We start from the raw sequence: 22,174 nt of genomic DNA, 5'->3' as shown, positions 1-22,174 counted from the left end.
CAGCAAATATTTCTCAAGAGTCTTCTATGTATTTAGCATTCTTTTAGGCATCTTGCTATCTCAGTGAACAAATAAATGCCCCAAAATTCCAGTTCTTTTGGAGCTTATATTCTAGCGACAGGAGACGTGCTGGCTCATTCATCCAGTTGCAGACTCAGAATGACCACGTCTGCTAGGGAGTTTCAGAACTAAGAAGCAATCGCCTGTCTTGGCAGAAGAAGGAGCTAATGTGAAATTAACTTACCTGGGGTTCTCCATAACCTTGAAAGCAGGATAAATGCTATTTCCTGCCTAAAGCTAAGAACGTGGCGCCTCACTAGTGACCAGGTGTTCTGTCAGCCTGTCTTAGAGTGGTCTAGTAGGTACAGGTGTCCCCAAGGCCACCCCATATTCAGAGATCTGATAGAAAGACTAATAGGCTCAGCATATAGTTGTATTCATGGCTGAGATACATTACAGTGACATAGTGAAGATACGCAGCCAGATCGTAAGGGACAAAGGCATAGGAAGAGTCTGTGTAGGCTTCCTTATGTTCTCTCCCTCAACGGAGGGGACACATGGAACACACAAATCCTCTAGAGACTCTGCACTCAAGCTGTTTATTGGGGTGCCATATACCACATTGTTTGCACAAACAGTATAGGCACTGTGAGCCACCTGTACAGTTAGGGCAAGGTGGGGATTTCTTTGCTGGCAGGCTTTTCTAAAGATAGAATCCTCAGGCCTGCTGTGTTCAAGTTATCCACGCAGTTACCTATTGACCCTGGATGGAGATGGCTGGGGTGGTCTGCGGAGACATAAATATTTACCTGTCATTTTCCTACCATGCTTTGGGAGTCATTTTTGTAAGGAAATAATCCTAAATTCAAATACAGCATTTTAGGTAGGAAAATGTTTGTTACAGCACTGTGTTTAATAGCAAGAAATTAGAAACCACTTAAATTACGAATGGTAGGAGAACAAATATATTACCGTACATTCATTTAGGGAATGTTAGGTAGCCATGAAAATAATGTTCATGAAAACACATCATAATGTGAAAAATTGCTATTGTATAATTGGAAAAATATAGAATACAAAATAGTCATTAGTGTAGAATCTTGACAGTAGTGATGGCTGCCGGACAGCTTTCTTAGTTCTGAAATTTGTGAATGCTCTTAAAACACAAATTTCTTTACAGAAATATAAGAAAATATAAAATGTTAAGTATTACGGAGAAAATTAAATTTATTGGAGTGAATATTTCAATGAACCCTAAGGTACCCATCACACCACTTCAATAATCATCAGTTTTAACACAAAAGTTGTTTATAAGGAAGTTCAAATACATGTCACTAAAATGTACATTGTATTATGTTATTAGGGTAGCAAAATAGAACATACAGTGAATGAACTTACTATATAAAAACATTAATATCTGAAGCTTGTTTTATTATGGTGAAGAACTATACTGTCATTCTCATCATTGATATTAATTGGGTTTATTTTGGGGGAATATTTTTTAAATAGTTTTTTTGGTGGGGGGTTAGGTTAAAAAGTAATTATATGAGTTTCTGGATATGTGACTACAGATAAGGAAATACAAACCCAAACTGAGAATTGGATGGAGTATAAGTTTCTCTAATTTAGTAGCACTGGAACATATTATAATTTTATTTTGTCATCAGCTTTCAAGAGTCTTTGCAAATGATTGAAATTGTAAACATGGAAACATCTTTGAATGCCAGGAGCTACTGGCATTCAAAGATATTGAATAAGAAGTATACAGAAAAAAGACTGGAAGAAAATAAACCTGAATTTTTGACATTGGTTATCTTTGAGTAGTGGGACTATATATATGGGTGGGATTTTTTAGGCTCTAATCTTTAGCATTTTTGCATTTTTCTTAACTGTTCGTAATTTTGAATTCATGACCAAGGATAACAAGGGAAAGAAGTGAATTTGCTTCTTTCTTGTTACTATTTTGTAAAAGCACGTGCCCTTTAAAAAAATATATAATGTAAATAAATTGGCATTGGGAAAGAAATGTTAAGTCAGAAAATAGCTATAATCAAAAGAAAACTTGGTGTAAGTCAGACTTTTAAATCATTGTATAGGTTTGCTGGAATACTATGGTGTAAGTTGGAGGGCCAACCTTATAAGGTATATACTTAATAAAACTTTGTATCTGTCACTCTGTTTTTGGCAACTTTGAGATTAATACACAAATAAAAAACGTATGAGAATGATGTGACCCACAATTTCTTTGAATCACTGGACACTGTAACACTGTAAAAAATGACAGTCATAATCATTTTTAAAAGTTTGGTGATTGATTGTACCATAGGCCATTCTGGTCAGTGACTGTTAGGTTAAACCATAGGAACCAATTGAGTGGATTAAAAATGGTTGAACATATTTCATGAAGTCCAATCTGGTAAAAAGTCGTATTTTCTCATCCTTGTTCAAGTTGATTTACCTAACTTGTATTATATATTTATCTAGTTACAGATTGGCATGTCTATTATGGTTGCAGGTAATAGAAGTTATTACTAAAATTCAAAAATTTGGGGTTATTTTTTGGGGTGGTGATTTGGTCATTGAAATGTGTCTTTCTAAAGGAACATTATGATCTTTATGGGCTTATGCACTAATTTATATGTCTGGAACCTAAACTTTTGGTATTCTCTGGAATTTTTTTCCCCCTTCTGTCGCCTCCTCCCTCCACTCCAGTTCAAGCCGTTGTTTCTCAGTCTTGTTGTGTAGGACACAGCTCCCTGGCCCATGCTGGTATTGAGCCTTGCGCTCCCCCCCCCCACCCCCGGCTGAGGCAGTTGGTCACCGGTCAGCCACTCACAGCTGCTCTCACCAGTCGGTCATGATGGCTGCCGGCCACTCACGCTCACAGCAGCCCAGCTCCAGGGAGAGCCGTTGTTCACAATCTTAGCTGTAGAGGGCGCAGCTCACTGGCACATGTGGGAATCGAACGGTGATCTCGGCATTAGGAGCACGGTGCTCCAACTTAGGGTTTCCAGGAGGGAATTCCTGCCCGTTCTCAGTAATTTTTTTCACTTTTCCTTTCCCGAATCCCAGGATTTAAACTGTTTTCTGTTCTCCATGATGAATCATTTCCACAAAGTGACAGCCAATACTACCAACCACCTGGGTTCAAGGAGTCAATTTTCCCAATTTCCTGACCTACATTTCTTAGAATACGGAAATGGAAAAGTGAAAATAATTCCCTAGAACGGGCGGGAATTACCCCCTGGAAACCCTAGCAATAAACAGGAAAAATGTCTAAGAGATACATTGTGAGTGATACGTTTATTTCCCATTGTTGGTATTACTGGATTCAGGGAGCCAATTTTCCCAATTTTCCAACCAACTTTTCTCGGGATTCGGGAATGGGAAAGCAGAAAAAATTCCTGAAAACAGGTGGGAAATCCCACCTCGAAACCCTAGCTCTGACCACCTGAGCCCCCGGGCCGGCAATATTTTCTGGACTTTTACAGCAATGTAGAGTTGGGAGGAATGGTTAAAGATTGTTCTTGTTTTTACCAAACAGGATAATTTGTGCTAAACATGTGGGTATTTACAGCAGGTAGGGTTCCTTAGCAGAGTAGTCTGTTTTGTTGGAAATCTTGTGGATTTATTAATTTGAAAACTTTATTTTTTTCTTCCTATTTGAAGGTTTAGGTTAAAGATATCGAAAGTGAATAAATTAGAATGGTCTGTCTGCTAATAACGTTTTGTTGCTTTCTCTTATATCTCTTACTTGGCACGTGATATGGGGCAACTTGTTTATTTTTCTGGGACTCAATAATAGTAAGTAAAAATTATTGAGGCTATATATTCCAGGACTGCTATGGGCTTACAAGTATTATCTCATTTAATTCACTTAACAGTCCTGTTAGGTAGACTCTGTTATTACCAGGATTTTATGGATGAGGAGGTCATTAAGTGGCACAGCTGGGATTTGAACTCATTCTGGCATCAGAGCTCATGCTCTTAGCCCTAAAGTGATATTGCTACAGTAAATGTCCACAGAAATCCGTTTTAGGTGTCTCACTGAGGATAGCATAGAGTTGATGTTGGTCAGATAATACTTATGTTGAAATCACTGTATAAACATTTAGACTATTATTATTTATTATAATACATTGTTTTAAATAATATATCATTAATAGGTGCATAATGCTCAACTTGGACTTCTTATATACAGTACATGCAGCTTCCTTTCTGGTCAAGAGATTTACTTCCCTGTTGCAGATGGACTATAACAGAAACTGTTCTGTAGCCCTCCTTTCACCCTGCACTATTGATAGAAGAACAGACCAAGGACTACTGTGGGGCAGTAAATCATCACTGTCCTTTTTAATGTTTATCCAATGGTTACCTCTGAGGAGTGGGATAGGGGAGATGGGTGTATTGAGACTTTTAACTTTTGTATTTCTATCGTGTTTATTTCAGCAAGCATGTATTACATTGGTAATGGGAAATGTCATGAAACTAAAAAAGATTCTTAAGTAATTAGTACTTGGTGTTAGGGACAGGATACCAGTTGACTCTCTGTTAGTGAGCAGGAGGTAATTACTAGGTCAGGTTTTACCAAATTCATATTTTGGAGCTTTCCTGGAGAACATTTCTTCTTACATGTTAAAGGACTCACTCTCTGTGTGCTCTTGCATTCTCCCCTTTCTTTTGAACTGTTCTTTTGGGACAAAGATACTAGTTGAGTGGATATAAATTCTAATAAAAGACAGTATAACTTAACCTCTCAGTCTTAACTTCCTTGTCTTAAAAATGAGGGCTATATGTTAAAATAGAAAAATAGCCTAGTGTAAAAATACATGTATGTGTGTTTCTGTATATGAGGTGTGATCAAACAATATGGTGAATGTTTAAATAAAATTTTTTTTATTACAGTAAAAGACACATTGCCATTAATCGCCCTCAAAATACTTCCCCTCATTTCAAATATAATTATCCCATGTCCTTGCCACTTTCTGAAGCAGTTCTGGAAGTCCTCTTTCATGAGTGTCTTCAGTTGCGCTGTCGTGGCTGCCTCAGTGTCCTGAATCTATTCAAAATGTTTCCCTTTCATGGTCATTTTGACTTTGGGGAAGAGCCAGAAGTCACACGGTGCCAGATCCGGTAAATAAGGTGGATGAGGACACACTGTAATGTTTTTATTTGACAGAAATTACTGTATACCAGAAGTGATGTGTGACATGGAGTAGTGTCATGATGGAGGATGGTTTACTGCGCACTTGAAAACACACCTTCTCTCAACCATAGCTCACACCTGACTCACGGCATTGAACAAATTGAAACTTGTCACACTGTTACTAAGGTTCGATGCACCACTTCCTGTATTGAGGATCCCTGCCTTTTTGGATGGCACTCGGCAGCTGCATTCACTGTATTTTGTGATCACAATGGAAAGGCTCTGTGTCACATCACTTCTGGTATACCGCAATTTTTGTCAAATAAAAACATTGCAGTGTGTCCTCCTCCACCTTATTCACCGGATCAGGCACCATGAGACTTCTGGCTCTTCCCCAAAGTCAAATGACTCAGAACATGGAGGCAGCCATGACAGTGCAACTAAATACACTCACGAAAGAGGGCTTCCAGAACTGCTTCAGAAAGGGGCAAGAATGATGGGATAAGTGTGTTCAAAACGAGGGGGGTATTTTGAGGGGGCTTAATGGCATTGTGTCTGTTATTGTCATAAATTTTTTAAAATTTAAACATTCACTATATTTTATGATTATACCTTGTACATACAAAGGGTGCCTAAAACGTATACACATTTTAAGAAAGGAAAAATCTATTAAAATTGTAATAATATATACCAATAACAAAAGATAAATACAAGTCACATTTGACTTCTGCAATTACAAGAGATGCCCAAAGTGGTTACCACCAGACACTTCTGGTGAACTATTGCTTGAGCTACATTGACCAAAGTGTCCACTCTTATACATTTTTTGGCACGTCCGGTATATACACACACATATACACATGAATTTGTGTGTGTGTGTGTGTGTGTGTGTGTGTGTGTGTGTGTGTGTATGTACCGGGGGTGCCAAAAACGTACACATTTTAAGATACGTTATCTATTACTTTTTGAAGTTGAATTGTAGCAATGTGCAGTATGAAGTTCACTCAAAAGAAGGTGTTGATCAAATGAATGCTAGTATCATTCATTGTATTACAATTTTAATACAGTTTTTCCTTTCCTAAAATGTGTATACATTTTTTTGGCACCCTCTGTATATATAGAGAGACTGATTGATTTTAAAAAAGCAAATTATTATAAGTCTGAAGTTAGAGGAAGAGGATTTATGTTACTACTACATTAATATAAAGAAATTAGGCATTGAAGTTGGCTCTGTTCTATCTACAGGAACTGCTAACCTCAGGGAGAAAGCTGAAAGGAAGCTAATGTTACGTATATTATATATGCTCGTGTTTGTTGAGCACTTGCATTTTAGCATACATATGTGCTCATATTTATCGAGTACCTACTAAGTGACAGATTTAGTTCAAAACTCTTCATATAAACTTATTTTAAGTCTAACTAACTCTAAGCTAACTCTAGCTCTACTAGCTAACTCTAAGGTATGTACTTTTAACTCTAAGGTATGTACTTTTATTATCTCCTTTTTATATACTATAAGGAAGCTGAAACATAAAGAGGTTAGAACTTGGCCATACTTACATGACTTAACCTATCTGTGTGTATGTTTATTTTTGATGATAGAAAAATTGGCTGTTAGGAATTTTTTATTTATATGAATAAAATTAAACTACTCTCATTATCTAAGGTTATGACAGTATAAAGAAGCAATAACCAGACTCCATGCTTTACCTCTGGTATAAGCTGTATTTCTTTTATGGATACTTTGGTCTCAGTATGTCGAATCTTTTGCTATAAGGGCTGCAGCAAACGTGTTTAAAATGACTGCATATCTTAATAAGTTGAGGTATTAATTTGACTTGGAGGGATTCGTGGTCAGACCTATTTTCTCTTTACCACAGGCTTATGTAACTGAATGTGTAGGCTAGATTCAGGAACCTGGCTTTCTATGCTTACTCCTTTCAGTTATTCTGGGTGAAATATTTGGGGTGTGTGTGTGTGTGTGTGTACACAATACATATATATTTGTATGTGTACATGAATGTATTCTCTCTCTCTCTCTGTCTGTCTGAAATAGGTAGTTGAGTGAAACAGAACAAAGCACAGAAAGAGCCCCATGTTTATATGGGAATGTGATAGATGACAGGAGAGGGTATTTCGCATCAGCGGGGAAAGGTTGCATTTGTAAGAAATTGTATGACATTTTCCTTTGGAAAATAGTCTAGATACATTCAGCTGAATTCTAAATGGATTAAATTTCCAAATGTTACTATCCAAGTCATTAGGAAAAAAATGTAGGAGACATTTTAATTAGTTTCATGGGGGAGAAAAGTTATTGGAAAATCACGATATTGGACTGTTTTTGTGATAGCTCATTTAACATGTTCGTTTACCTACCAAAAAATTAGAATATTTGGTTTTAAATAGGAAATCAAACTGTGGAATAAATGTTGGAATGGAATGGAATGGAATGTAAATGTTGGAATGTCAACAAAAGTGATTCTGTGTTCACTAAATACATGGTAGAAAATGCTGTATCTGAAAATAGATATGTTCTATTTATTAACCATGTAAAAATGGATGTTTAAAGGCAACAGTCAAATAATTCTAGAGTATTGAACAGTGTAGACCTCTCATTTTCATTTCGTGTATTTTTAAATGCATTAAAAAATTAATGAAGAGAAATGATTTTAATGGAATATTTTATCTTGTTGAAATAATTTCTAATTTTATCATAGTATTTCTGTTTTTAATCATAGTTCTCTGCCTTATCAGGTATAATATGAAAAGTATTAATAGAACAGAAACCTTAACTGTTTTGTATAAATCAGCTTATCAGATGTAATATGAAAAGTACAATTAAAATCTGGAATTAATTAAAATATTTTCAGACTTGAGGAAGTTTTAAATTTAAAAATGTGAGGTGATTGCTTATCAGCAGTCAATCTGCTGTTAGAAAGGTCTTAGTGAACAAATGTATTTCTTTTACTTTTTGGTAACTGGTGATATCTTTTTGAAAACATGTTGTAGTTATTTTGATACTTTTTTTTTTTTACTGTCTGACAAGGAAGATGAAGACTTAACTGTAATTAAAAAATGATATAAAATTAAATTCGTATCATAAAAAAGTAAAAATTCGTATCATAAAAAAGTAACATTGACTAACCTACATTATATAAGTTATATATAACTAGGAAACATAACTAGGTTATAGGTTATGTATAATATAAAGTAATGGTGACTAACCAGAACTACTAATATGTCCAAATACATGCATCCTTTTTTAGGTTGCCCACATTGGGAGGCCATGCTTTCATAATTAACATTTATTGAGTGAGTTTTTGAGTGTGTGTGTGTGTGTGTGTGTGTGTGTGTGTGAAAGAGGGAGAAAGAAAATGTTTATTAGAAGGGGCCATGACAAACTGCTCTCATGAGTCAAATTGTGACCTTCATTTATGTTTCCCTAGATATTTTCTTCATAGGATAGGATGTGACTGATGAAGTTTTGGGTTTACAGATTTTTGGGAACATTTATGTAAGAGTAGTAGCATGGTAGTATAATTAGGAGACAGATGGTTCTATTTTGAGATGGGGTATTACTCTTTAAGGATGGTATGTATGGTCTTTGTAGTGGCTTTTCTAATTTCTTTTTCAAAGTATACACATATATTGTATAATAAAGAATTTAAAGGATTATGGTGAAATTACATTTTCTTCAGGAAATCTCACCTCTTGTAATTGGTGTCAGAAATGACAGTTTGATTCCATAAAAGAGTAAAATCTTTGAAATGTGTTAACTACAGTAGGAGTCAGCAAACTACCTATTTTTGCATGGGGAAAAAAACTGAAAGAAGAATAATACTTTGTGAAATACGAAATTCAAATTTTAGTGCCCAGAAGTAAAGTTTTATTGGAATACAGCTACTTTTGCATTATAATGGCAGAGCGGAGTAGTTGTGACAGACCCTCTATGCCATTCTCATCATTTCGTACTGCCTTTGGTTCACTATAAATTTCAGCACTGCAGTTATAACTTCATAGTGTTTTGAGTGTCGTGTGTTGCCAGTCTGCAATAATTATTTTATTTTTTATACCAGTGCATATCCATCATGTCAAAACAAGAAAAGAGAAAAATGGGCATGCTTTTAAGGCTTAGTGGAGTATTATTTTCTTATTGAATTACTAAGCAAAACATTGTTCTTATTATGCAGTGATACTGTGATAGAATACTTATATGTTGACATTACTAGACTAAACATACACCACAGTATTCCAAACTCTCAATTTTCTTAAAGCAACAGTCAATTTAAAATGGCATATCTCATCACCATAATTTCTTTGTAAAACTACAAATTTAAAATGAGGCTGCCACTAAAATAAGTTTTTGAGAGGCTCCTTTGTTAGCCAGGCGAGGAAAGCCATATACTGATTGAGAGTTAATTAAATTATGTTTGATTGCATCAGTTAAAAAAATGTGTCCAGCGATAATAAACTTGTTTTAGACTTTTTTTTAACGAAAACAGTTGATTTAAGAGTTGAGGGCATTTGAAGTCAATTACAAAACAATGCAGGTGACACAGAGTGGTTATCGTGGCTCTTGAGTTGACAGGTGTTATTGATACTACTCAGTTATTGTTTGTTCAAGGTGTCAGTTCCAAGTTTGAAGTGGCAGAAAAATTAGCCTCTGTGAAGAGTCTGTGTAGAACACCTACAGGCAAGAGTATTTTCAAGTTGAGAAAATGCTAAGTACAATCTGAAGTGGAATCTGCTAAGATGTGCTACAACTGAGACGGTAAAGGTACGTGTGGACAGAAAGAGGCTTATTTGGACCAATTCACAAAGCTTATAAAAATATGAGGTGTTCAAAACCTATGGTAATTCATGGTATTATTAATCAGCACGCATTTTGCAGAAAACATGTGAATTTATTATGTTATTGAATCAGTGTTGTCAGTAGTGAACTTTATTTGCTCTCATGCACTTAACTAGCATCAACTCCATACATTTTTTTTTTTTTTGAGAGCCCACTGGCCCATGTGGGAATCGAACCCGCAGCCTTCGGAGTTAGGAGCACGGAGCTCTAACCGCCTGCGTCACCGGGCCGGCCCTCCATACATTTTTGTTAGGAATAGAAGCTCAATATCCTGACTGGCCTAGCAGTAGTAACATTTTATTTCAAATTTTGAGTTTAGCACTGAGATTGAAATTTTTCTGAACCAAGAGGATGACCATCAAATTATTATTATAAAATACAAATTGACTTTTCTGCAGACTTGGAGATGTTTTTAAATGAATTTAACCTAAAATTAAAGGCAAAATAGTGCTTACAGAGCTACAGTAAAGTCAATGGTAATTGTTGTTTGAATCACAAATAATATCAAGCTGCTTTGCACACATCTCATGCTGTCAAAATGAGATCTTCATTCCCACATGAACTTGCATGAATATATTTTCCAACCTCAAACTGTACAGTTCCAGCAGTATTTTTCCAGACATTGATGCAATTGCAGAAAGTTTCCATATTTCAAAATCCATTTAATTGTGCACTTGAAGAACTTCTACCTAACCTTCAATTGGAAGTGATAAATCTGCAATGTAATGACATACCGAAAGGCAAATATCAGAAGAATCTAATAGACTTTTATAACTGCTTTTGAAGTAATGAATATGCTCAATTAAAATCATGTGCTTATGGATGGATGTCAGTATTTGGCAGTATCTGTGTCAGAAAAGATATTTTCAAATATAAATATATAAAATTTGGTCAGCATTATCAGATAGGCAACTTGAATTAAGTGAAATGTTACCCCCTGAATTTCATTTTTTAAAATTTTATTGGGGAACATTGGGGGGCAGTGTGTTTCTCCAGGGCCCATCAGCTCCAAGTCATTGTCCTTCAATCTAGTTGTGGAGGGCGCAGCTCAGCTCCAAGTCCAGTCGCCATTTTTCAATCTTTAGTTGCAGAGGGCGCAGCCCACCATCCCATGTAGGAATCGAACCGGCAACCTTGTTGTTGACAGCTCGCACTGTAACCAACTGAGCCATCCAGCTGCCCCTCCAGCAGCTCAGTGGCAGCTCGTTGTCTTCAATCTAGTTGTGGAGGGCGCAGCTCACTGGCCTATGTGGGAATCAGACTTACATATTATAAAATATTATACTGTCATTATATTTTGAATTTTTTCAGTAAAAAGTTTTTCTCATTATATAAGCATCTACATTTTCTTTTGGCATATTGGCCTGCAAAGACTAAACTACTTATGATTTAACCCTTTACAGAATAATTTTGTGGACTTTTCTGTAGTAGTGCTTTTCAAATATGAATGCATATAGTAATTACCTGAGGTTGTGGTTAAAATGCAGATTCTGGTTTAGTACGGCTGGAATAGGACTCAAGATTTTGCATTTCTTACAAGCATCTGAGGTGATAACAGGTGCTGCTGGTCAGTGAACTGCATTTTGCGAAGTAAGTTTCAAGGTTAGGTTCTTAGACAGGTACGCTAATATTTGGTAAGCATCTATTATGTTCCGGGAGTTATACCAGGGGCTGTTGCATGTTTTGCGTCTTAAAATACCACAAACATTTTTAGAAGGTATTAAGGACTGCAGTGAGCTTGGCATCCTTGGTAAGGGTTTTCAGTTAGAAACGAACTGTTTTGTGAGTGTTTTTGTCTGTTTTTTGCTTTGAGTACATAGCTTCCTTTAGGACCTCATGGGAGAGGGTTGAAGTCCTAGAGGAAGCTATCCATCTAAGAAACAAAACAATGAGAAACAAAATACCATAGCATTAGTCGGTCCAGGTTAAAGTAGGGACCGATGTCCTCATCTCCTTGCTAAATTCCAGTGGGCAGTCAACTGGTTACCAAGCCAAAGAGGGGACATCCAACACATACCTGTTTTGCAAACATTTTCTCCCAGTCTGTTGTTTGCCTTTTCATTTTTATAACCAGGTGTTTTGAACTAGCAAAGTTAAAATTTGGTCAAGTCCAATTTATTTTTCATTTTTAAAAATTATTTTTAAAAATCGTGGTAAAATGCACATCATATAAAATTTACCGTTTTAACTATTTTTGGTGTACGGTTCAGTAGCATTGAGTACATTCACGTTGTTGTACTGCCATCACCATCATCCATCGCAGAATTTTTCTGTCTTCCCCACCTGAAACTCTATGCATTAAACACAAACTCTCCATTCCACCACACCCTTCAACTCCTGGCAACCACCACTCTACCTTCTGTCTCTGAGTTTGACTACTCTAGGAACCTCATATAAGTGGAATCATACAGTACGTATTTGTCTTTTTGTGTCTGGCTTGTTTCACTTAGCATAATACAATGTCTTCAAAGTTCATCTGTGTTGCAGCCTGTGTCAAAATTTTCTTCATTTTCAACACTGAATAATATTCTGTTTTATGTATTTACCACATTTTGCTTATCCAGTTATTTGTTGGTCGACACTTAAGTTGCTTCCTGCATTTTTGGCTTTTGTGAATAATGCTGCTATCAGTATCGATGTACAAATATCTGTTTGAGTCCTTGCTTTCACTTCTATTGGGTTTGTACTCAGAGATGGACCTTCTGGAACATACGGGTAATTCTGTTTAATTTTTTTGAGGAACTGCCATACCATTTTTTCACCGTAGCACCACCATTTCACATTTCAGCATTAAAAAGGTTCCAATGTCTCCACATCCTAGCCAACACTTGTTACTTTCTATTTGTTTGGTTAATAAACATTCTAATGGGTGTGAAGTGGTATCTCATTGTAGTTTTGGTTTGTATTTTCCTAATGATTAATGATACTGAGACTCTTTTCATGTGCTTATTGGCCAGTTGTCTATCTTCTTTGGGAAAATGTCTATTCTAACGTCCTTTGCCTATTTTTAAATTTTTGTTGTTGGTGGTGGTGTTGTTGTAGGATTTCTTTTTTCTTTTTTCATTTTTTAAGAAGGGTGCAGCTCACAGTGGCCCATGTGGAGATCGAACCAGCATTCTTGTGTTATCAGCACCACGCTCTAACCAACTGAGCTAACCGGCCACCCCCAGCATTTCTTTATACATTCTGGATATCAATCCCTTATGAGATATATGATTTGCAGATATTTTCTCCTATCATGTGGCCTATCCTTTCGCTTTCTTGATAGTGTCCTTTGATGCATAGAAGTTTTTAATTGCGATGAACTCCAGTTTATCTATTTTTTCTTTTATTGCCTGTGCCTTTGGTTTCAAAATCCAAGAAATCATTGCCAAATCCAGTGACTTGTAGCTTTTTCCCCTGTGTTTTCTAATTAGGAGTGTTATAGTTTTGGGTTTTATGTTTAGATATTTGATGCATTTTGAGTTAATTTTTATATGTGGCATTAAGGTAAGGGTCTAATTTAATATTTTTGCATGTGGATATTCAGTTTTCCCAGTATCCAGTTTTCCCAACACCGTTGAAAAGACTGTCCTTTCCTCGTTGAATGGTCTTGACATTCCTGTTGAAAATCATTTGACCATGTATGTGAAGATTTATTTTTGGGCTCTCTTTTTTATTCCATTTGTATATGTTATCTGTCTTTGTACCAGTAACCATATACTTATTATTATTTTTGACTTTGACAAAGTCACCAAGACTTGGTGAAACAGAATTTTGCTTTTTTATTTTGTAATGAATGGTGGTAATAAAATAGGAAAAATATATGGGAAATAAAATCCTTGACCTCATACCACACACAAATATTAATTTAGGATGAATCATGGACCTCAACTGAGAAACATAAAACTTATAAAGATAATATATATATATATATATTTTTTTTTTACTTTGAGGCATGCAAAATTTTCTTAGAATAGAAAAATAATACCCATACATAGAAAAATTAGGTAATTTTCATTTTACCAAAATTAAACGCTTCTTGTCAAAACACCATAAAGAAAATGGGGGAAAATGTAAAGACTTAGAGAAATTTTGTTATCTATTTATCATCTATTATCTGACATAAATAATCAACACAAATAATTAGTACATATCAGTAACAACCTAATAAAATATTGGGCAGCAGACTTGAAAATATTCTTAACAACATTGTCCATTTAAGAAATGTTCAAACCCGTAGAGAATTGTAATGAGTTTATTTGAGCTAAACTGACAGTTGCTGTGAAGCAAAATCTCAATGTATTAAGAAAACGCTCCTAAGAATGGCAGTTTTACAGCTTATTTTATACATTAGAATCAAAGTAGAAGACATAAGGAGGGTTCCATGAAATCCATTGGTGGTAGATTAAGGGGGCGGGAGAAAGCAAAGCAGGAAATCTCTGGGATTGGATGAAAAGTAAAACAGATACATACTTGTTTTACATAGGTGGGTACAGGATAGTTAACGTTTGCAGCACATAGAGATGGTATTTGGAGAACAAGGTATCAATGAGGGTTCTGTGGTCTCCTGTTCTGGTGCAGCAGTCGTGCCCTGAGGGGTCTGGAAAAGATTACTGTGACATTACACAGGTATGTTATCTTAGGGGCAAAAAGACAATAGACAGGCTCACTTAAGGTAAAGATTGACCTTTGTCAATCTTTGTCAAGAAAAATACAGGCCCAGGATGTGACTACCCGGTATGACCCACTTTTAGTTAGGAATTTGTATGTGCGGACCATCCTATGTGTTTAATTTCAGTCTCTGAGTTTGTAGGTCCTGCCATGTGGGCCTCCCCTGAGCTTGTGAGGTTTAGTATGTGGCCCCTTCCCACAGCATCAACAATAGAGATGCACAAATCGCCAGTAAGCTCATGAAAAGTCTAGTAATCTAGACCACGCAAAGCAAAATCAAAGCTGGATAGCACTTCACACTGCTATAAGAAAGATTTTAAAAAGTCAGCATCAAGTATTGGCAAGCACATAGGAGTGTAAAATAGTACGACTACTTTGGAGGCTTTTAGCAGTTTTTTAAAGTTTATATGCAATATCCCTATGACCCATCAATTCCACTTGTAGGTATTTACTTAAATGAAACATTTATTTACAAAATAATTGTACAAGAATATTTAAAGCACCTGTATACTATTTTTAAAGTGTGATTTAATATTTTCAAAATAATCCTGTGCCAGGGTAGAATTGGGAGTTTTTATACAGCAGAATCTCTGAGTTGTAAGCTCTTTGAGGCCAGACTATCTTACTACTTCTTTATTTACAGTGCCACGCTGAAGACTTCACTGACTTGACATATACTAGGTATTTCATTTGCGAAGCATCAGTTGGAAGCCAGAGGGAGTATGAAAAGAGAACAGAAGGCTATATGGATTGACTCTTGGGAGTATTCATATTTAACAGAGAACAAGAAGAGAAACAGAAAAGACATGGTTGAATTCTGAAAACTAGAACTGTGTTTTAAAAACCAAGAAGTGATAGTGGGTGTGTGTGGGGGGTGATTCCCAAGAAAGGAACACTACACAATTTCTGATCTAATAGCAGCATCAGAAAAAAGTAGAGGCAATGGTGATACTTGAAAGTACATTGTCAGGATTGTACTTACAGAAACCAGATTCCAGGAACCTAAGAAGGATATGGCTATCAATCACCAGTTTAAGGAAGGACTTAAATGATGGTATTAATAGCATGGAATTCAAGCTAAAGTGGTTTTTGAAAAACATAAATGAAGGCAGAAGGAGGAAAGGAAGAGAAAAATGCAAGAGATGGGATTCAGGCAAATGCAAGATTCCTTGGATATCAAGAAGGAATGGGTTCAAAAGCAAGAATCGAAAGCTTCAGCTTTTTAAAGGTGGTTACCTCTTTGAGATGAAAGGGAAGACACAGTACACAGGGAAGATGTCAGGTACAGGGGTGCAAGTAAACATGGAAGGAAGCATGGCCATTATCCGTCCAGTCCTCTGTCCAGATGAAGATTAAAGGTAATGAAGGAAACGTTTAATAAGGTCTGTAGGAATAGTTCTTAACCTTTGCAAGAGGAATGTCAGGGTGCGTGGAAGGGGTCTACTGCTGTTTGAAGATGTTCCACATCTGATTCTAGATTTTAATCATACCATCCTTGTTCCCCTTGTGAATCACTCATTTATGTCAGCAGAGAATTAGCAGACATGAATAAAAGAATTTTGTTTTTAAATTAAAATTTATTGGGGTGACAATGGTTAGTATAAATACATAGGTTTTAATTGTACAATTCTGTATTACATCATCTGTATATCACATTGTGTGTTCACCACCCAGAGTCAGTTCTTTCCATCACCATGTATTTGACCTCGGGATAAAAGAATTTTTAAAAGTTTAATTGAACTTTAGCTAAAATGTGTGGTGCTTTAGTCTACATAGTAGCAATTATATAAGGGTGCTAATTTTTCTCCCTTAATTCTCAAGGTGATTTTTAAATAACAGAGGTTACCTCAATGCTCTGTTTGATGTATTTGTGTGTGTTTTTCATCTCCCTCATAGAAACTGAAAACTACCAAAACTGTCAATTGTACAAAAAAATCTTTGGGAATGTGACAGTGATAAAATAATCCTTCCCAGTATAAAATGGAGTCAGATAAAGTGTATATATAAACAAAATAATTAAGTAGTAATGTCATTGTCAAAGTGTACAAGGTTAAAATAAGGAAATTATACTATTAGAGTGGCATTTTTCAAACTGTGGACCCATGGTCCATTAATGTCTCATGAAATCAATTTAATAGTTTAACAACCAATGTTTTTTAATGGATTATAATAGACTAGAAAATATTGGAGTGCACTGCATGCAGTAAGAAGTATTTATGGAACTTTTTAATACACATAAAATATGTATGTATCTGTGTACTGAGTTGGGTGGAAAATATATTTCTTAGTATGGATTGCTGTCAAAAGTTGGTGGAAATCCACTGTAGGTTATTTTTGGTAATTAAGTGTGGACATTATAAATACCATGAAGTGTCTTACTTTCATCTGTTTGTGGAATTTATTCATTAAGTTTATATTGACATCTCAACTAAACACATGTATTTTGTGTTTGTTTATAAAGACGTGTGTGTGTGTGTGTGTGTGTGTGTTTTCTTAATAGGTGCAATGGATGAGCTGCATAGTCTGGATCCAAGAAGACAAGAATTATTGGAAGCTAGATTTACAGGAGTTGCAAGTGGGAGCACTGGGAGCACCGGCAGTTGCAGTGTTGGAGCTAAAGTGAGTAAAATTCTAAAGTTTGTTTGACATTTTTTCCTTGTATTAAGTGTTCTAAAATATAGTTTGTAAATGAACCCTGCATACGTGCTTAACAGTAAAATACTACTTTAATTTTTATAATGTCTAGAAAAAAATTCAGTGTTTGTAAACGTGATTCGGTTCAGGGGTAAAAAGGAATGTGGTAGATTGTACTGCCTTTCTCCCATGACATAATTTTCACCTTTCCTGTTCTCTGTGTGTTCCTTGTCCCATCACCCGTGTTCTTATCTGTGTATGTTCCTACCTACCTTTAGCCACTGCTTCATAACACTTAATGGTGTAGCTGTTAGGCTTTTCAGTGGTAGATATCACGTTGTCTTCAGTTCCCTACTACCTCAAACCGCAGTGAATTTCTTGTATTTGTTGTCTTAGGGGACCTTTGTGAGCAGTTATTTAGGATATTTTTCCAATAGCAGAATTGCTAGGTCATAGGGTATGTTTAGACTTAAGTTGAATAAATAGTGCAAGATTGCTATTCAGAACAGTTGTACAAAGCTAATGTGCACTTTGAGCAGAGTGCAGAGTATGTCTGTATCCCCACATCCTAGAACACTTGGTGTTACTCATATTTTTTATTTTTGAGAGTCTTTTAGTTATAAAATAGTATCTCATTATTTTATTTGTACCACCAGTTATTTTGAGCACTTCTTCATATGCTTGTTAGCTTTTGGGGAGTCTTATAAATTGTTCTAATTCTTTGCCTGTATTGTTGTCAGGATTCCTTTTTTTTCAAACTGATTTTTCCGTGTTCTTTGTACATTCCACATATTAATTCCATGTTGGTTGTATACAGTGCAAATAACGTCTCCTATTTTTTATGTCTATTAACTTTGTTCAAGGTATCCATTATTGTACAGGATCATTGTACAGGATTCTTTAATTTTGTTGTAATCATACTCACCTGTTTTTTGTCTTATTGTCTACTTCTGAAATTTTGACTAATGCTTGGTATGCTAAAAAAAAAAATACATCATCATTAACCATCTGGGTCAAATAGACCTTTTTGCTGTTTTTAACTTATTTTACCACTGATTTATAGCAGGAGGAATAAAGGTATAATGAAAAACAGCTTTATTATAAATTTTCATAATTTAAACATACTGAAAGAAACCTCTTCATATCAAGTAAATCTTTGTACATAAACATAAGGATAAAGGATATTGTCATGAATCCTTTGAGCACAATAAGATGGTCCAGATTCTTGTTGCAGAATATTATATGATGAAGTCCTTCAGTTGAATGACTAACTGATAAGAATACCAATGTTTCCCTTTTTTCCTTGTAAATATATTGTGCAATTTATTGATTTTTGACTTTGAGAAAATTTGTCTAGGATAATGTCGTTTGATGACTGTGTTTGACTAATAGTGTCACCATCAGTTTTATAGTCTAGAGGTGCTGAAATATCTCTTTGTATTTATTTTCTGATAATTATAAAATATCTTCCTCCATCATTTTCTTTTTACCATCTTGGTTGGAAGATGGATGTTTCTTAATTCTCAGCTGGAGTCAGTGAAAGCTTAAAATCATACTACAAAGCAGGTATGTCTAGTTTTTTATACATTCTTGAAAGATGGTACAGTACTTTGGCAAGGCAAGAAGATAATTGAAAGGTGATAATTTATTTCACTATTGCATCATCTATTTAGGTCATTAAATCTGGATTGTTTTTTATATTTCTACCGCAATAAATGATCACAAAGTTGGTTAAAAGAACACAAATTTATTATAGTTCTGTAGGGTCAGAAGTCTTTCTCTGGTCTCATTGTGTTAAAATCAAGGTGTCAGCTGCAGGGCTGTATTCCTTTCTGGACACTCTAGAAGAGGACCTTTTCCTTGCCTTTTCCAGCTTCTAGAGGCTGCCTGCGTTCTTTAGCCGGTGGTCCTCCTCCATCTTCAAAGCCAGCAGTATTGCATCTTTCTTACTCTTCTCTGGTGGAAGTTAATCTCCCTCTCACCGCAGCCTAGAAAGGTTCTTCACTTTTATGTACTCATGTAAGTAGATTGGGCCCGCACCAATCTGGATAATCTGGTGTAATTTCCACAATTCAAGTACTTAACCTTTAATCCATCTGCAAAGTCCCTTTTGCCATAAAAGGTTATATTCACAGATTCTGGGGATGAGGCTCAGGCATCATTGTGAGCCATTCTGCTGCCTGTCATATCATCACGCTTCCATTTTCTTTTTATTTTAGTGGGTTTTTGTTCATTTTAACATAGTTGGGAATAATTATAAGTAATGATGAAGTAATTCCTGGATGATTTAGTAACAAACTATAGGAAAAATGAGATCAATAAGATCCCATAATGTATTAAAGGTTTACAGAAGGATCCTGTTGACATCTGGTAATTAATTGCAAGACAGAAAGCATCTTATTTTTTTAAGGTAAATTTTATTTTTACTCTTTGGATGATCTCTAAGAATAAGTCCTAAAATGTCAGTCTTTACAAATAGAACTGCTTGAAAAAGAAGCTCAAAAACTAAAATTGGGTCCAGTGGACCCTGATGGAGTTCTAAGAGTTAAATACTTCTTCCCCAAACCAAGTCCACAAAAATATTCTGCAGTTTCTTCTATTAATTTTATGGTTTCATTGTCATAGTTGCTCTTTAGTTCATCTAGGCGTCACCTTTTATATAATACTGATAGGGATTCAGTTTTGTTTTTCTCCACCGACTGAGCCAGTTTTCTCATTGATGCTTCTTACATCATTTGTGTTTTTCTACTGAATTGTGATGCCACCATTATCATATATTAAGTTGCCATGTATATGTACGGATCTGTCTGTGAAATTTCTCTGAATGTTCCAGTGGTCTGTGTTATTGTGCTAGTATCACATAAAAAAAATACTGTTGTATTTTGGTATGTCTTTTTTATATGGCAGAGCAAGTCTCTTTAATCTTTTGTAAGGTTGACTTAGCTATTTATGGGTCTTTATTCTCATAACATTTGAGCATCTCTTCATTTGCTTGTTAGTGTTTCGGGATTCTTTTTTGTGTAATAGCTTATTTGTATCTTTTTTCCTTACATGATTCAAATGGAATTTTTATACTGAATGCATTGAATTTATAGATTAATCTGTGGAGTACTGAATCTTTATAAGATTAGGTTGTCCCGTCCAGGTACATGAAATGTCTCTCCATTTTGTTCAATTTTTAGAGTTCTTAAGAATTTTTGGCTAGTTTTTTTTTTTTGTTTTTTGTTTTTGGCTAATTCCTGGATACTTTAAAATGTTGCCAAAGGATTTTTATGATATTTTCTAATTGGTTATTGCTAACCTAGGAGGTTTTTTTGTTTTGTTTTGTTTTTAAATGTTTTATTGGGGAAGGTGAACAGGACTTTATTGGGGAAGTGTGTACTTCCAGGCCTTTTTTCCAAGTCAAGTTGTTGTCCTTTCAATCTTAGTTGTGGAGGGCGCAGCTCAGCTCCAGGTCCAGTTGCCGTTGCTAGTTGCAGGGGGCACTGCCCACCATCCCTGGCGGGAGTCAAACTGGCAACCTTGTGGTTGAGAGGATGCGCTCCAACCGACTGAGCCATCCGGGAGCTCAGCGGCAGCTCAGCTCAAGCTGCCTGTTCAATCTTAGTTGCAGGGGTGGAGCCCATCATCCCTTTGGGGACTCGAGGAATTGAACCGGCAACCTTGTGGTTGAGAGTCCACTGTCTCATGTGGGAATCCAACCGGCAGCCTTCGGAGTTAGGAGCATGGAGCTCTAACCACCTGAGCCACCGGGCCGGCCCAACCTAAGAGGTTTTTGAGTTTTATAGGTTGGTTCTGTCTTGTATGCAACAGACAACTGTTGGTCTCTTTTATTGGTTGTAATAGTTTGTTGATTCTCTCCTAAGTTTCTCCAAAATAAGTAATTGTCTTCCAAAAATGATAGTTGTATTTCCTATGCCTCATGTATATATATACTTTTCTCTTATATTGGTCATGACCTTCAGTTACTATATCTTGTTCAACAGGAATTGTCTAAAGTTTCTCCATTAAGTGTAATGTTTGCTATATACTAGGTTTTGTATATATAACCATGGCTAAATTAAAGAAGAGCTTTTCTATTCCTGGTTAGTTAAGAACTGTTTGTTTGTAAGTTTGTTTGTTTAAAAATTATAAGTGTTGAACTACGTGAAAGTCCTTTTTTGTTCTTGGTTAAAAAGAATCATAAAATTTTTCTCCTTTGGATTACTAATGTGAATTACATTAATAGTTTTAAATGTTGAACCTTATTTGCATTTCTGGGATAAACTCTACTTGGTTATGATATACTGTTGTTTTTTTTAGATATTATTGGGGAAGGGGAACAGGACTTTATTGGGGAACTGTGTATTTCCAGGACTTTCTTTTATTGGGGAACAACAGTATTATGTTTTTTCCAGGACTCATCAGCTCCATCAAAGTCAAGTTGTTGTCCTTTCAATTTTAGTTGCAGGGGGCACAGCCCACCATCCCTTGCAGGAGTCAAACCGGCAACCTGGTTGGCTCACGCTCCAACCACCTGAGCCATCCGGCTGCCCTGGAGATCCCCAGCAACTCAGCAGCAGCTCGTTGTCTTTATTCTAGTTGTGGAGGGTGCAGCTTATTGACCCATGTAGGAATTGAACCCGCAGCCCTTTTACCCAGAGCTCGTACTCTAACCAACTGAACCACCTGTCCGCCCAATATACTATTTTTAAAAATACATTTACTGGATATAATGTATTACTTTTAGTTAGGATTTATACATAAATGCTCATAGAAGAAATAGATGTACAGACCTGAAGAGTAGCAGTTTAGTGAGTTTTGACAAGTGTGTATACTCGTAATCCATATTCGTCTCAAGATACAGAACATTTTCATCACCCTGCCTTACCTGTTTTATAAGTATAAAT

The 22,174-nt window shown here is 35.8% G+C and overlaps 1 protein-coding gene across 3 annotated transcripts in view; it reads left to right on the top strand.

The window, feature by feature from the left end:
- Window positions 1–22,174, top strand: part of TLK1 (tousled like kinase 1) — a 126,495-nt gene that overhangs the window by 23,867 nt on the left and 80,454 nt on the right. The window contains exon 2 of one of the 3 annotated variants that reach the window (XM_081051325.1): window positions 17,152–17,270. The exons of 1 other annotated variant lie outside the window; for it this stretch is intronic. In XM_081051325.1, coding sequence (XP_080907451.1) covers window positions 17,152–17,270 — 119 coding nt within the window. Of the gene's footprint in view, window positions 1–17,112; window positions 17,271–22,174 lie in introns of all 3 variants that reach the window. One more of the 3 variants, XM_081051324.1, reaches the window with a different exon arrangement.

The sequence above is a fragment of the Rhinolophus hipposideros genome, assembly GCF_964194185.1.
Source record: "Rhinolophus hipposideros genome assembly, chromosome: 6".
Taxonomy (NCBI): domain Eukaryota; kingdom Metazoa; phylum Chordata; class Mammalia; order Chiroptera; family Rhinolophidae; genus Rhinolophus; species Rhinolophus hipposideros.
This window is presented reverse-complemented; position numbering and strand designations above follow the sequence as displayed.